Raw genomic sequence first — 15,697 nt, forward strand, 5'->3', positions numbered from 1 at the left:
ACTAAAATATCAGTGAGTCGCAGCTGTGATCACTCGTCTCATAAAAGTGCCTGAGTGGGGCAATTTGGGGAGATATTAAAATGAATGATCACAAAGGCCTAGTCACAGGTGAAGCAAGTAGCAAACTTTGGTTCATTATTAGAATATTATGGAAATGTAATCAGGCTGTGAAGGGGATTGCTTATGAAACATTCATGGATATTGTTCAAGTTTGTGGGATTCCTACGAGAGAGGACGAATGGGGGATATTGAATGTATACAGCAGCAGCACTAATCGTCGCGGATTTGTTTGACCCATGCGAGAGCGTCATGAAGATCACGATGAAACTGAAGTCGCAAAAAGCTTGAAAACAGAAGTTACGTGACGGAGGGTGGACACAAAGAACGTTCATAAACATTGGAACAAGCTTTGAAAGTATCACTTTCACATACTGTGTCACTTGTTACGTTGTTCTTGCCCTTTTATGTGTACAGTTTTTGAAATTTCGTCATGAACATTATATCTACACTGTACTCGAGGATACGTATGAGGTATGAGATATTTAATATTTGGTTTTATCGCTAACAAATAAAAAAAATATCGGAACATTTGGTACGATACTTGCAGTTAATTAACAACATATTTAAGTACCTATACGTTTCTCTGAAATGTTTTCTTATTTTGGTGATAATAATCTATATTCATGATCTCATGCTTGAAATACACAAGGACATCAGAATACAGTATTCTGCCGATATTTTGTGGCCTTAAGAAAGAAATGAATGTTACAATAGAATACTTCGCAGTTGACTGTAAATTACAGTACTAACTACAGAAAACAGGTAATCATGCTGAGGGGCTGGGTTTCATTTCACACATACATACCTTCCCCGACGATTGCACCCCTTTGCACAGGCACAGGAAGACAATTACCCACGCCATCAGAAGGCATGTCGCCATGGACAGTCGAACTTCACCAGTGTACTCAATGCCATCCGATAGCCCCAGAACATAATTTCTGAAATGACGACAGACATTAAAACAACATCTGCCATATTTTTCAGGAATAAGTGCATCTAAATAAAGCGAAAAATTAATTGTATTACACACATAACGTCAGTTATTTGTAGTCGATAGCTGAAGGAAACACAGAAAAGAAGAAACAGAGGAACAGCTTTGAATTTGAAGAGAAACTGTCTTAAAGATTAAGATACTCCTTGAATATATGATTACATGATCATTGTTCATTTTTTCTAATAACAATGCAAATGTTAATCTATAGCTGATTCATTTTCTCAGTTGCGTTCATATTTTATTAACAAGTAATAGCGCAATTCATTTCATCTGGCAAATTAGGGAAGTTTAAAGAATGTGGATATAATTTTTCTTAAATTACCAGCTGTCACTTCCTGTTTATTTTTAAAATGTTACACACAAAGAATAGCTCACTTAAAAATGAAAAAACTATTTAAAATTTTTCATTTAGTTTTTAGATCATTAAAATTTACAGGCAATAAATAGTAAATATTTGGTACAAAAAGGAAAAGATATAACTTTATACACATATACCTAAACAAAAATAAGTAATTCACACACAAATTTATTGAAAATATTTTTTGTCAAATTCTGTCAAGCACGAACCATGTATAACAATGACTTATAATATCTTATTTCTGGTTGTGTTCCTTTATTTCAAAATTTTTTCATTTATTTATATACTCTGCTTTTACCTCTGTTCATCAGAGAAGATTCTTTTGCACTTACTATTTTCTTTCTATTGAAAACCCTCAAAATTATTAATTTCATTGTTAAAGATTTCTCTGTTTTAGATATCCTGGTGAGAAATACTATCTTCATATGGGCCCTTTTGTGTTTCATTGACCCTATTTTGTTCCTATTGTTTATAAATACTAGAATATTTGTTTAATAATCTACTTTGCCCCATTCTCTCTTTCTGTGAGAAAAGTAATGAATTCTGTGGCACAGAATACTTATTTGAATGATGGAATACCCAATTTTTGCATTTATGGAGACTGATTTTTGTTGTTGTAGATCTCTTTGGAGAGTTAATATGTAGTCTTAAACTTTTTGGCTATGATGTTACTTGCTGATTAATTTAATCTATCGATTTGAATAATTTCTCCATAACATTTGAATTATTGTGTACTGTTGATCCCTTCGAGGTCAGTTTATAGAGATTTCAGAGCATCCAAGAGCATGTACATTGTTTTGGAAGTGGACATTTCCAGCCTGTATGGCTTGTAGTTTTTCCAGGAAGACTTTTCTGAAGAATGAATAAATTTATGTTTTTGACCACGTTCACTAGGTCATCTCTGAAAGTAAAGTAGTTGATTTGGACTCCTTTCTTTTTTAATCCTAATTCTAGTTTGTGATTTATTCCAGATTCTCATAGATCCTTTTTGCATTCCTGGAAGATTTTTTCAATACTTTAAGAGCAAGAGTGGCAGTCCATATCTCAGCCTTCACCATGTTTTCATTTTCAATGGTTTTGAAATTTGATTGAGAAATTTAGCTTTAGATTTAATTCTTGTGAGAAGTTGTTTGAATAAATTTGTCAGTCTATCATCAACACTGAATACATAGAATGCTGAAGTAGGGTTAATTTATCAACAGAATCATATTCTTTTGTAAAGTCAACAAAAGGGATTACACACTCTGTTTTGACAGTGTTTAGTGTTGGATTACATAACTGAGATTAGAATATTTGGTCTACACATGACCTTTGTTTCTGAAATCCTGCGTGCTTTATATACATTTCTGATATATTTTGTTTTTACTTATATAATAACACATTTGCTTGAGATACTTGATGGAGATGTTGGTAATTTTAAGCAATTTTTAGTAGTTTTTTCTAAATTTGAGTTTGGTTTATTGAAGCATACTGATGTTAACTTGACACAAATATAAAAACATCAACATAGAAATATAACAATAGAAATAACCTGCAAAATAATTTAAGATTATTTTGTAGGGTATACATATAAGTTAAAGAAAAAATCTGATAATGAAACTGATTTTAAGCGGAAAAAAATGCAAAAAGAGTATGGTGATCATACACAGGAAAATTACAGTGTTACTAAAACCTCTGAAAACATATCAAATTTTATGCAAATGTCGTTCTGTCTTGTATATAGTAAAAACGGATTTTATGTTCTTTTAAAATTTTACTGATGTACACTTTTGTAGAGGCACCACGATTTTAACAAACTTTTAGAGTAAACAGATGAAACAAATGCACATAATTATATGAATAAAAAAGAATAAATGTTAATTTTGAAATTAGAAAAAATAGCGGGAAAGTAGCAAGTGGTTACATTAGCTCTTTTCTTGTTCATAGAGAGTGTTATCTGTGAGTTATATCTGTTGTAAGTGGTAAGGATTTTGTATGAGGGTAGTTTCCAATTCCTTGTCCACGTGGTACATCTGAAATTAGTAACGTAGGAAAGCCAGGATGACCCTTGCACACCCCTCAGCCCTGGGTGCAGATCTACAGGTACTGGCTTCAGGGCTTGTGAGCGGATTTTTTTATGATGCAATCAGTGACCTTGACTGCATGACATTATCAGTCATAACGAATGCACAAACTTATCAAGCTGGCAGAGGGCAGAAATTTAAAACATAAAGAAGGCACATGGTGGGAAAGTTAAAACTTAAAGATGATGAATGGCAAGATATTAAAGATGGTGAATGGTGGTAAATTTAAATATTAAAGAATGGAGGGAAATATAAAAATTAAACATAAAAAAATTTAAGATACAAGTTGAGGAATTAGCACCATTATGCTTAGAAACATCTCCTCTCCCCTCCCCTCCCCTTTCCTCTCCTCTGAGCAGAGCCTAGTACTTCACAGCCAACGAAAATGAAACAGCCGGTCACAAAGCTGGTATATTGATGTACAAAAGTATCCAAATTTTATAAATTTTCTTTGCATCACAGTTTTATACATACTCTCAGGGAAAGGGTACAAACTGCAAAATTTTCACATTTAACAGTGCTTCACAAATCATGAAAATGATGCAGTCAATCACAATACAATCATCTTGGCTGTGCTTCAAGGTATCTGAACACCCTGAAGTTTTTGCGCCATGTTCGAAAGTATTTCACCAAAAAATTATGTGTAAAGTTTGGTTTTAACACTGCAGACAGTGTAAGGCACAACGGTACCTCAAAGCAATTATTTTCCTCATATGTATTGTTTTATGGTGCTTGCCAAGTGTCACGAGGAAGGGAGGCAGGTATTGGCAAGATTAGACTTACTGACTGAGCATTTTACTTATCCCTTCAAGTCTTGTCTTGCTGACATCCAATACATTTGACTCTCTCAGCTTTGCATAATATGACATGCATGCTGCATTGCAAAACACACATGGGCATTACTGCTGATTGGACATAAAGTGCACTTGTTGATGAGAAGTACCAAATTAATGAAAGTTATTCATATGGCTAAATTCGTAAAAAACGCATTTCTCAAACCAATTTCAACATCAGATAAACATTATAGTGTCTCCCACGCTAGGATATTAAATTTATCTTTTACTACAATACAACTGCCCAATGGGATCTTCAGGACACTCTGATGGAATAGTATACAGAACAGTCGTCCTACACATATGTACATGTAAGAAATGAGCGTTACTTTTTTTCAAAGTCACTCAGACATTGTAGCGACTCCTTGCTAGGGTAATGACTTTATCTTGCATGAACAAAAAAGTCGGCTATCTTCTGATGATAATGCCAAACAGTACATTACAGTAGTAACATTGATTCATATAGGTAAAAAACGAGGGTTGTTCTTTCAGTAAAAATTTATGCCTACAACATGACTGTTGACTCTAAAATGAAGTGCCCCATATTATTTCTATGTCTAAATTATCTGTATTCTTTTTTATATAGCAGCAGAAAACACATGCAGCATGCTAAGCAGACAGTTAAAACTTCCTACATCGAAATGAGGTCATGTTACTGGTAGTACAAAAACTATGAATTATTCATCAAAAATATGTAAGCAAAGACATAATGGCTATGTCAACGTGATTACCATATTCAAATTGTTCTACAAAACACATGTCCCCTACTGGAAGAGTGTGGTTCAGATGTGACACTTAAATACACTACTTTAGGCTCTCAAATTAATTGCCTCAATGATATGTCCACATCTAATTTGTTCTATGAGAGAACAAAACTCATGTAGTAGACAATTAAGTAATAGTTTACAGCAGTTATTAACATGCTTATTACAACAGCCAAGGTTATCCACAAGCATCACATTTTCTGACACTTTGGCACAACAAAATATCCTAAACATTACATATTCTGCTGACACTAGTTATGTGTTATATCACTGAAACAATATATTTTCATAATATGCAAGATGTACTTCAAAATACACAAAATACGAAATGTTTAGATATATCACAAACAACAGAAGATGCTACTGATGGTTCATGTGAAACATAACCAACGATAATGGCACAATCAGACTGAGATGGAATGTTGACATCTCAAAGATGAAATCTTTGCAACCAAAATGAAAACATAATTGTACATCCTTGATAGCAAACAAATATTCAAAACTTGCAGCAAAATAAAATTATTGCTCAAAATATGTAAGACTTTGAGCACAAAATGCATGTGGCATTATTGTCCTAATTTAATTCTTGTATAAGATTTTAAAAAATATATAACCTTTTCACACTGACACTATTGAAAATACTTTTACGTTAAACAGCACTTGTTAATGACCAAAGTTCAATTATTGTACCACACCTTACAAGGACAATGGTCTCTCAAATTAAATACTGTATTGCCACATCTAAATTGTTTGTGTTACTTATTAAAATACACAGGATTTGCTGAAATAATTTATAGGTCGATCAATGAACATAATTATGTGTTTCTAGTGTACACAAAATTAATTAAAACACATAAAAATTGGTTCTGTAACATTGCAAAACACACTTGAGAGCTACTCATGTTCCGACTTGCAGTTTAAGGTACATTTATTGGTGAGAACTGCCAAAGTAAACAATGTTATTCTCACGTCTAAATTTGTCAAAAACTCGCCTCTAAAACTATCAAAGTCAGTCAGACATTATGGTGACCTCAGGCTTGGGTATGAACTTCATTTTGCAATTCAAAAAGTTTGTCACCATCTCCTGTCACATAGTGGAATCTACATGACACTTCGAAAACAAAACCAGGTATGGTTAATTGGGTAATGGATAAACAGATAATTGGGTAACAGGTCAATGGGTAATAACTGACAGTTAGTGGATAACAGGCAACAGTTCTCATCTCAGGTAATGGCAGTCAGGTTTACTGTTTTCCATTTTCCATTTACTGTTTAGTATTTACTGTTTACATATTTAACCATTACTGGTTTACACATTACCCACTGTAGTCCAATTAGAGAAAATGTCGTGTAGCCGCAAATTTTTGTATTGTGGTAGGAGGGATTGTCACGTACAACATACCAGTATGGTCTGAACGTGGGATGGGATGGCGGAGCGTTTAAAGGTCACTTTTTGTGCTTTTCTCGAACAACTCAAAAACCGCAGTTTCTAGCGAAAATGTTTCCCAGTACAAAATTAAACTATATTAAATTTCCTGCAAAAAAAGGTCCTATTCATTTTCTCTCTAGGACTAATAGCCTCCACATTGCAGGGTATGGAAAAATCGCAGCTTATTAAAAATAGTGTTTAAATGGTATAAAATTAAAGTTTACTGTTAAATGGAGTGGGTTAAGAACAAATATTAAAAGTGTGTACCATGTCCAAGTGGGGATAAATTGTGTTCTGTGAGTGTAACAGGGTGGTAGGGTCTGGCGTGGAGGGTAGACGTGCGAAGGAAGGTAGGTCGCCAGATTGTTCAAATGGTTCAAATGGCTCTGAACACTATGGGACTTAATATCTGAGGTCATCAGTCCCCTAAGACACAGAACTACTTAAAACTAACTAACCTAAGGACATCACACACATCCATGCCCGAGGCAGAATTCGAACCTGCGACCGTAGCGGTCGCGCGGTTCCAGACTGAAGCGCCTAGAACCGCTCGGCAAAAACTGGCCGGCGATGAGTTGCCAGTTGATATACGGCATGATAGCATGTCCGCGAAAAGCCAACAGCTGAAGAGTCTATATTTTGTTTGCATTACACAAGTTAAGGCGAAAAGTGATTGTTGCACTTAGGCTTTTCATTTTCTATTTTTTTTTGAATTACTATCGTTTCATGTGGTGTTAACTTTTGCTGGCCGGCCGGCCTTCATAGATCTGCAAACTACAGGGGCAGAAGCTGATTTCTCACGCTATCTAACCCACTATGTCACAAGCAGCACTAGAGACTGTCTCACAAGATTATAAAAATCCTTTGCAGTCCACTCAATGAATCAGTGGCGACGCAATTTGCTGACATTCGCAGGTTATGTTTATTTTCCTCAGATGCACTAATACTACATGGAATACAAATATGAGTTACTAATAATACTAACGCAAGAAACACATACGGACCGAACCTACGTAAATTTCTTCAAATTGTTCTACTCTGCTAGAAGGGACATCGATTCTTAGCCATCTTGTACGGTAGCTGATCTTTCCTCTAGGGAATGCAACTTCCATCACCACGAGTGCTGTCCTCTGTTTATTTTGCAGTTAGACTATACCTTCCCTGAAATGCTTGTAGGGTTTATTTGTGTGAGTAGATAGAATAACTTCTTTTAGTTCGTGTTTATAGAGTGGAATTATTTTCAGTTCATTAAATGACTACATAATTGCAGGTATTAAAGAACTTGTACGTAAATAATATGCATATAAACAAAGGCTGAGAAAGGTATAATTTGTAAGTGCGATGTTGTCAGTGACTTTTGTAGTGTTGGTGCGAAAGTGACTGAATTGGTAAATGTGACCTCTTGCTGCTGACAATTGTTGACAGCACATTGTAAAGCCACGTAATTTTGTTGTCGTGAGGTGGTGGTGAATTACTGAAGGACCAGAAATTTACTGCAATTCTTCCACCATTAACTGAGTTACTAAACCTTTTCCATTTAGGAATTGCTGGAACTTTTATAGTAGACTGCACTGAGTGGAGCCACTTACCTCGTAACTACAGTGTGGCTTACAAGGTTGGTGTGACTGATGGAATGGGACTGATCATGTTGAAATCGAGAGCTGTAATCTGATGAAATGCGTTGATTGACTTATTTAAACATATCTGAAGCTACATGACACCTAGGCGACCTACGTCTGCTGCAGAGGGAGACAGTTTAAGCCTCTGGGTCTCTTTAGATATTGAGAAAGCTGAGTCTGGGATAGTGCATTTGATACCCCTCACGCTGTGAAAAGAATTCCAGTCAGTGATAATGGGAACAATGAAAACGCGATTGTCGAATACATGTTGACAGCATGTTATACTTGGGATAGGCTCTTCAGCGTGGTAGTTGATGTATCCGAGTGTTGGACTTTTTTACCTTTTTACACGAGCTCAGTGAAGTTATTTCGTCTAATCACATAAGAAAAATGAAGAAAGAAGGATGGGGAGATATATTCTGCCTATAGACTGAATTACGAGCAGCACTCATGTTGGGGGAAGTTGCATTTCTTGAAAATCGGTACAGCTTTAGATTAGATTAATACTTGTTCCATAGCTGCTGTACAAGAATCAATTTCCCCTCTAACAGCGTCGAACCGTGTGTAGGGATTTACACAGAGTATGTCGCTATGCGCTTCTTGCTTTAGTGTTACTGGTAACTCATATCTCTATTGTTGACGCACTTCGTCAGCATGTCTGCACACTACGACGCCGGTGATTCATAAGACGCACTGCAGAGGTTCAATGTAACTTTGTGAAACACCAGATAGTTGTTTCTTGTGTGTAGTGGTATAGACAAAGTGGGAGTCGCCTGCTCCCTCTACAGATTGCAGATCTACGATGGAGGAAACTGCATGATCACATTCCAGTGTCCTATCCTTCCTCACATTCCAGTGTCCTATACTTCCTCGCATATTCCCTTTGCATATTACGAAATATATATGGTTTAAGTGATATTACATATTACTGGTGTCGTCAAAAAGCATTGTTTTTGGTACAGTTTGTTGCGTAGAAGTGTCAGAAAACGCGACAATTTGTGTATAGCAGGTATGTCTGAGAGAAACTGTTATAAAAAAATCAATAATCGCAATTGAATATTACTGCATTGCCGGCTACATAATTTTTTGTACTGTTATATGAAAGTACCACAGATAATTAAGACATGGAAATAACTAGGAGAACTTACCTTGAGAGTCAATGTTTTATGTATGAGTTTTGATGGACGCGACATCCCTCCTTCCTTACCTGTACAATTGTTTATTAAAAATGTACTGTAATGTCTTGCATTATCAGCAACAGATGGCAAACGTTTTGTACTGTAAGCTAAATACTCTGGTATGCATTGAGTGTAATCTTTAGCTGACTTTGGTATCGGCTGTAGAGAAGATTTTTTGAGAAATTCACACTTGGAAATAACAGTGTTTACTTTGCAATACTCATCAACAAGTAAGCTGTAAGTTAGATCAGCAGTTTTGCCCATGTGCGTTTTGGAATGCGGCATGCATGTCATATCGAGCTGAGAGCCAAATGCATTAGATGGCAGCAGGACAAGACTCGTCGGCACAAGCTGAATGCTCGGTCAGCGAGTTTAGTCTAGCAGATGCCCGATACCCTGCCTTGTGACTCATGATAAGCGTCGTAGAACAACAGAGATGAGATATGTAAAATAATTAATTTGAGGCTCCATTGTGGCTTACACCATGTATGGTACAAAAAAATTGCACACGCGGTATGCAAGTGCTGTTTTGTGTAATTTTGTGGATAAATGCTTTTGAAGATGACACAAAGAATTCGGTGTGTTCAGATGCTTTTGAGCACCAATATGACTGAATTGTGATCGGCTATTTCATTTCAATGGTTTGCAGAGTTGTAAGCTCTGCTTGATTGGGAGGGGAGAGGGGATGCGTTGTAAACAACAACTGGGGTAGTTCTGCAATCTAGAATTCTTTAAAAATTTTATATCCGTCTTTAAGTTTTAAATTTTTCGCTATCAGCTATCTTGATCGTTCGTCTTTGTTGATGAAGTCATGAATTGAAGGTCGTTGATGACTCATAGCAAAAACCCCCTCACTGGGTCCTGAATCCATTACCTTTATATCCAAACTCAGGGCCGAGAGGCATGCCTGAGTCGTTGTAGCATTCCCACTCAGGGAGAGTTTTTGATTACAGGTTGAGTAATAGCGTGATATTAACCTCAATGGCAGACGAAAAGGCATTAGCGTTCTGACCATTCCTCGTAACCACGAAGTCGGGACGATGGTCATTATAGCGTCATTGCAAATTGGTGCACATTGCACATTGTCATTATAAACAGACCCTACATGACCTGGAAGCCTTACAAAGAGATTCCCATACGTCATCTTTTGTTCTGTAACGTTTGCCGTGAAATTTACAGAAGTTTTAATCACTGGGTTGGGTGTCAAGAATTGCACTGAGAGGATGACACGATGGAAATATAAGTTCCTGCTGAAACTAAGACAGCTAGCTACGACTAATGTTTTATCTATTTATTTTAACAAAAGATTTTGTTTACCTGATTTATACTATATAAGCGCCTTAACAGTCGGTAGAAGACGTTTAATACTAGTGAGTGTAATATGCTGTAGCTAGCACTTGGTTTGCGTGTACATGTCTGCAGCCTTGCCGCTTTGTTCAAAACCCTGCGGCGTGGGCAGTAACTTGTAGTTAAGAAAGATCCGAGAAAATTGTGTCATGCCAAACGAGGAAATGTAACAATCCACAACACATTTTGTGGAACAATTGAATTATTATGGCTTCTAATATGGAATTTCCTGTGGAGCTGCTGGATGATTATATAACATGAAACATAAGAGTTAAAATGTAAAAAAGTAACTTAAAAAAGGAACTAAAGATAATTATTTCATTTTAGTTTTCGAAGTATATGCAACATAACTTCGTTTAGTGATTCTAAGAACTAATGGATTTATGTAGACAATGGTAGTAGTGACACCATTATAAAAACATGTGGACTTTTACTACGATGTAGGTGCAAAAACATACTGAACAAAAATTACATAATACTGCACATGAAGAATGTGGAAAATAAAGCGTAGGATAATACCGTCTAGAAAATTACGGAACAAATTTTGTTGTGTGATAGTATAATTGCTTGCAGAAAATTCACCAGAAACAAATGTGATTAGAAGCATAATTCGCATTGCAGCCTTTCTTGGCGTCACAAGCCAAAATCATGTAGCATGCTCACACGCATGTGCACGGTCTATAGTGTTGATGTGCAGCATCTTTAATTGTGTGTAGTTTATCATAATTAACTTTAATAAATGGCAACTAGCAGCGCATTAACACCTTTTGAGAAATGGCTTAAGAACAACAGCGCGTATGTTGCTCTGTTATATGATATGTGTTACAATATTCGAGTATAAATTTGTCTACAAATAGAGAGGGTTGTTACGAAAAAGAGTGCAGGGTCAACTGCAGTTTCTGGCAGGTCTTATGCACAAGAAAAGTGATTAAAATGTTTTTTCTCATCGTAGTCCCCCACTTTTTAAGTCACGTCAGTTTAAACGAGGAATAGTAAGGGTCATCCGTTGTTGAGTGTGGTAATAACGGACAGTAAAACTTTTTGTGCTACGATACAATAAACGCAAAAGAATTTGTCCCAAACGCGGCTTAAAAGCAGAGGTGCTTCCATCTGTAACTGAAAGACATGGCTGCACCTGCAGAGATCGATCAGGTGAGTGTCAAATGAGAGAACAACAAGAAAGTTGTTCGCAGTGATGAAAGAAGTTGGCCGGGCCAGCTCAGAGATGGCTCCCATTCCTGATGGCGATAACTGTGATGAGTTCTCTTCAGCCAGAAGTTTGGGAGAACTCGTTTCATTAAGTTTTCCTGTGAAAATTTGCAACTTATCTCAAGTAGTTTCCCAGGGTGAGGTACAGTGCCTGCGATATTCTCGAAGCCTGATGGAGGAGATGGCGGTGACCTGTGCCGAAAACTAACAACAATTTCCGCCAAAAATTACTTATGCGTTGGGGTGGCTTAGAATAAACGCAGTTCTAAAAGCTAATAAATTTTGAGCTGGATATTTTTGGGGAAAATAATTGCGTTGTATTTAGGCAACGGAGCTTAACCTGAAACACATGTAACGAGAACTGTTATCATTAGTAACAGCAATAAAACATTTTGACAGCTATCGCAGAAACTCTAGAAGATGAAAGGCATTGCCTTTAATCATGTCGCGGTAACAATGTTAGTGTATCGTTGACCAGCTGGGGTAAGTGCTCAACAAGGGAGAGACAGAACAGTGTTCGAAGTGTCAACGAGACCGGTATTGTGCAACACATACTGAAAGCGAGATCTGAAGCCACAAAAGTATTTCCACAAACTGAAAAAGGATAGAAACTGTTAAAGACTGCAGGGAATTTCGTTATATACAGGAGGAAGTAATAATACTTGTAACACGTGTCACTGCAGAAAGAGCTATAAAAATAAAGAAATTAAAATCGATTGCAATTGATGAACTCCGATGATGCAAGGAATAAAACTATCGAACGATTGAAGTCAGGGCTCTCGAGGCGAACGAAAGAGAAACAAACTTGATGCAGACCTGATGTTCAATGCGGAAGCAAACTGGCACTGTCGCAAGAGAGATAGAGCAAACGTCAGAAGTATTTATCGAAGGAAAATTATTCTGGCAATGGGTTGATCCTCCTAAACGCGATGTCCCGATGATGATGATGATGATGATGATTACGTAGTTCTTACCACACTACAGGCCATTAAAATTGGTACACCAAGAAGAAATTTAGATGATAAACGAGTATTCATTGGCACCCCATACCATCACGCCGGGTGATACGCCAGTATGGCGATGACGAATACACGCTTCCAATGTGCGTTCACCGCCATGTCGCCAAACACAGATGCGACCATCATGATGCTGTAAACAGAACTTGGATTCATCCGAAAAAATGACGTTTTGCTATTCGTGCACCCAGGTTCGTCGTTGAGTACATCATCGCAGGCGCTCCTGTCTGTGATGCAGCGTCAAGGGTAACCGCAGCCATGGTCTCCGAACTGATAGTCCATGCTGCCGCAAACGTCGTCGAACTGTTCGTGCAGATGGTTGTTGTCTTACAAACGTCCCCATCTGTTGACTCAAGGATCGAGACGTGGCTGCACGATCCGTTACAGCCATGCTGATAAGATGCCTGTCATCTCGACTGCTAGTGACACGAGGCCGTTGGGATCCAGCTCGGCGTTCCGTATTACCCTCCTGAACCCACCGCCTCCATATTCTGCTAACAGTCATTGGAGCTCTACCAACGCGAGCAGCAATGTTTCGATACGATAAACCGCAATCTCGATAGGCTACAATCCGACCTTTATCAAAGTCGGAAACGTGATGGTACGCATTTCTCCTCCTTACACGAGGCATCACAACAACGTTTCACCAGGCAACACCGGTCAACTGCTGCATCTTCTTCCTGTCGGTTAAATTTCGCGTCTGTAGCACGTCATCTTCTTGGTGTAGCAATTTTAATGGCCAGTATTGTATCTCTGCAACAGTAAGTTATGAATTATCGCATTCTATCGGACTTCCACACAAATATGGTGTTTCTATGTAATATTTTCACAGAAATTTGTTTCTTTTTTACGTAGTATATGATACACTAGCTGAGCTTTGCGATCAGGGCGCTCTCTAAGCGACAATGTACTCACAATAACATCCTTCAGACATAATGACAGAAGAGAATATTTGCTCCTAAATTTCTGTAGTTGTTCATTAGATGTGTTGTTTTACCTAAACGAGATACTGAAAGGCAGCACGTCGAACAACTAATTTTTCATACAGACACGTGATTAGAATATACTTCAGCTTATTCGCCACTAGCCGGAAATTCTAGGAACACCTCTACAAGACAGAAAGTTTGAAATATGCGAGCAACATTTTTAAACACACCACCAGACAAAAAAGTGAAGTACCCAGGAAAAGGAGGAAGCGAAATGAAACGTCGCAGGTTGAGTAGGGGCGTAATGTTATTTTTTAGATTTTTTATCGAGTAAAATTTAAAAGAAGCTGGCAATATGAGCCCACGTATCAGTATGACGTTACACCTCTCTGGCCTGAATGCATGCTCTGATCCGGTTGGGAAAGGTGCCATAAAGCCGTTGTATCCTCTCCTCAGGCAAGGTGGCTCACAACTGTTGTAACTGGTCGCTGACATCCTGGATAGTGGCACTGGGATGCTGTTGACGTCCGAGATGGTGCCGCAAATGTTCTGTCTGAGACAGATCTGGGAGTCATGGTTGCCATGAGAGTATCTCAACTGGTCCCATACACGTTCTGTTGGGGACAAGTGTAAGAATCATAGTAGCCATTGGAGTAACTCAACTGGTTCCACACATTTCCTGTCTGGGACAGATCTGGGAATCATGGTGGCCATGGGAGAATCTCAACTGGTCTCACACATGTCCTGTCTGGGACAGGTCTGGGAATCATGGTGGTTATGGAAGTATCTCAACTGGTGGTGGCCATGGGAGTATCTCATCTGATCCCACACATGTTCTGTTGGGAACAGTTCTGAGAATGATGGTAGTCATGGGAGTATCTTAACTGGTCCCCCACAAATTTGAGAATCGTGGTAGCCACAAGAATATTTCAGCTGGCCCCTCACATGTTCTATCTGGGACAGATCTGAGAATCATGGTGGCCATGGGAGTATCTTAATTGGTCCCACACATGTTCTGTTAGGGAGAGAAGAGAATCATGGTAGTCATGGTAGAATCTCAAATGGTCTCATTGGCCCCCCACAAAACCGAGAATGATGGTAGCCACACGAGTATCTCCACTGGTCCCACACATGTTCTGTCAGGAACAGATCTGAGACTCACAACAGCCACTGGAGTATTTCAACTGGTGCCATACACATTCTGTCAGGGGCAGGTCTGGGAATTATGGTAGCTGCTGGAGGGATCTCAAGTGACCCCACACATATCCTGTCTGTGACAGAGCTGGGAATCATGGTAGCAATTGGAGTATCTCAGCTGGTCCCACACGTTGTGTCGGGGACAGATCTGAGAATTATGGTAGTCATGGGAGTATCTCAACTGGTCCTCCACAAATCTGAGAATCGTGCTAGCCACAAGAGTATCTCAATTGGTCCCACACGCGTTATGTTGCGGACAGATCTGGGAACAACTACTCGTACTCATGTTCTGTTGGGGACAGATCTGGGCATCATGGCAGCCATAGGAGTGTCAACTAGTTCCACACATTTTCTGTCAGGTACAGATCTGGGAATCGTCGTAGCCACAGGAGTATTTCAATTGTTTCCATACACATTCTCTGCAGAACAAATCTGGGAAGCAAGGTAGCCGCAGGAGTATCTCAGCATTACGCAGACTGTACTTAGAGGCACATGCCAGGATGCGCACTGTCATGTTCAAAAATTACGCCACGATACCGTCGCATATGAGGTAACATGAGATCACAGGGCGAACGTAACATACCACTGTTCTGTCAGAATTCCCTCAGTCATTACTAGCCGTGACCTGACGTCATACCCGATGGTTCCCCACATCCTGATGACAGGCTTGAAACAGCTGTGCCTGTCGATAAATCTGGTGCAGT

At 38.4% G+C, this 15,697-nt stretch overlaps 1 protein-coding gene across 1 annotated transcript in view; it reads right to left on the bottom strand.

The window, feature by feature from the left end:
- Positions 1–15,697, bottom strand: part of LOC124805414 (sodium- and chloride-dependent glycine transporter 1-like) — a 224,514-nt gene that overhangs the window by 189,032 nt on the left and 19,785 nt on the right. Inside the window, exon 3 of the mRNA XM_047265976.1 lies at positions 866–998. Coding sequence (XP_047121932.1) covers positions 866–998 — 133 coding nt within the window. The remainder of the gene's footprint in view (positions 1–865; positions 999–15,697) is intronic.

Source organism: Schistocerca piceifrons, chromosome 7 (assembly GCF_021461385.2).
Source record: "Schistocerca piceifrons isolate TAMUIC-IGC-003096 chromosome 7, iqSchPice1.1, whole genome shotgun sequence".
Classification (NCBI taxonomy): domain Eukaryota; kingdom Metazoa; phylum Arthropoda; class Insecta; order Orthoptera; family Acrididae; genus Schistocerca; species Schistocerca piceifrons.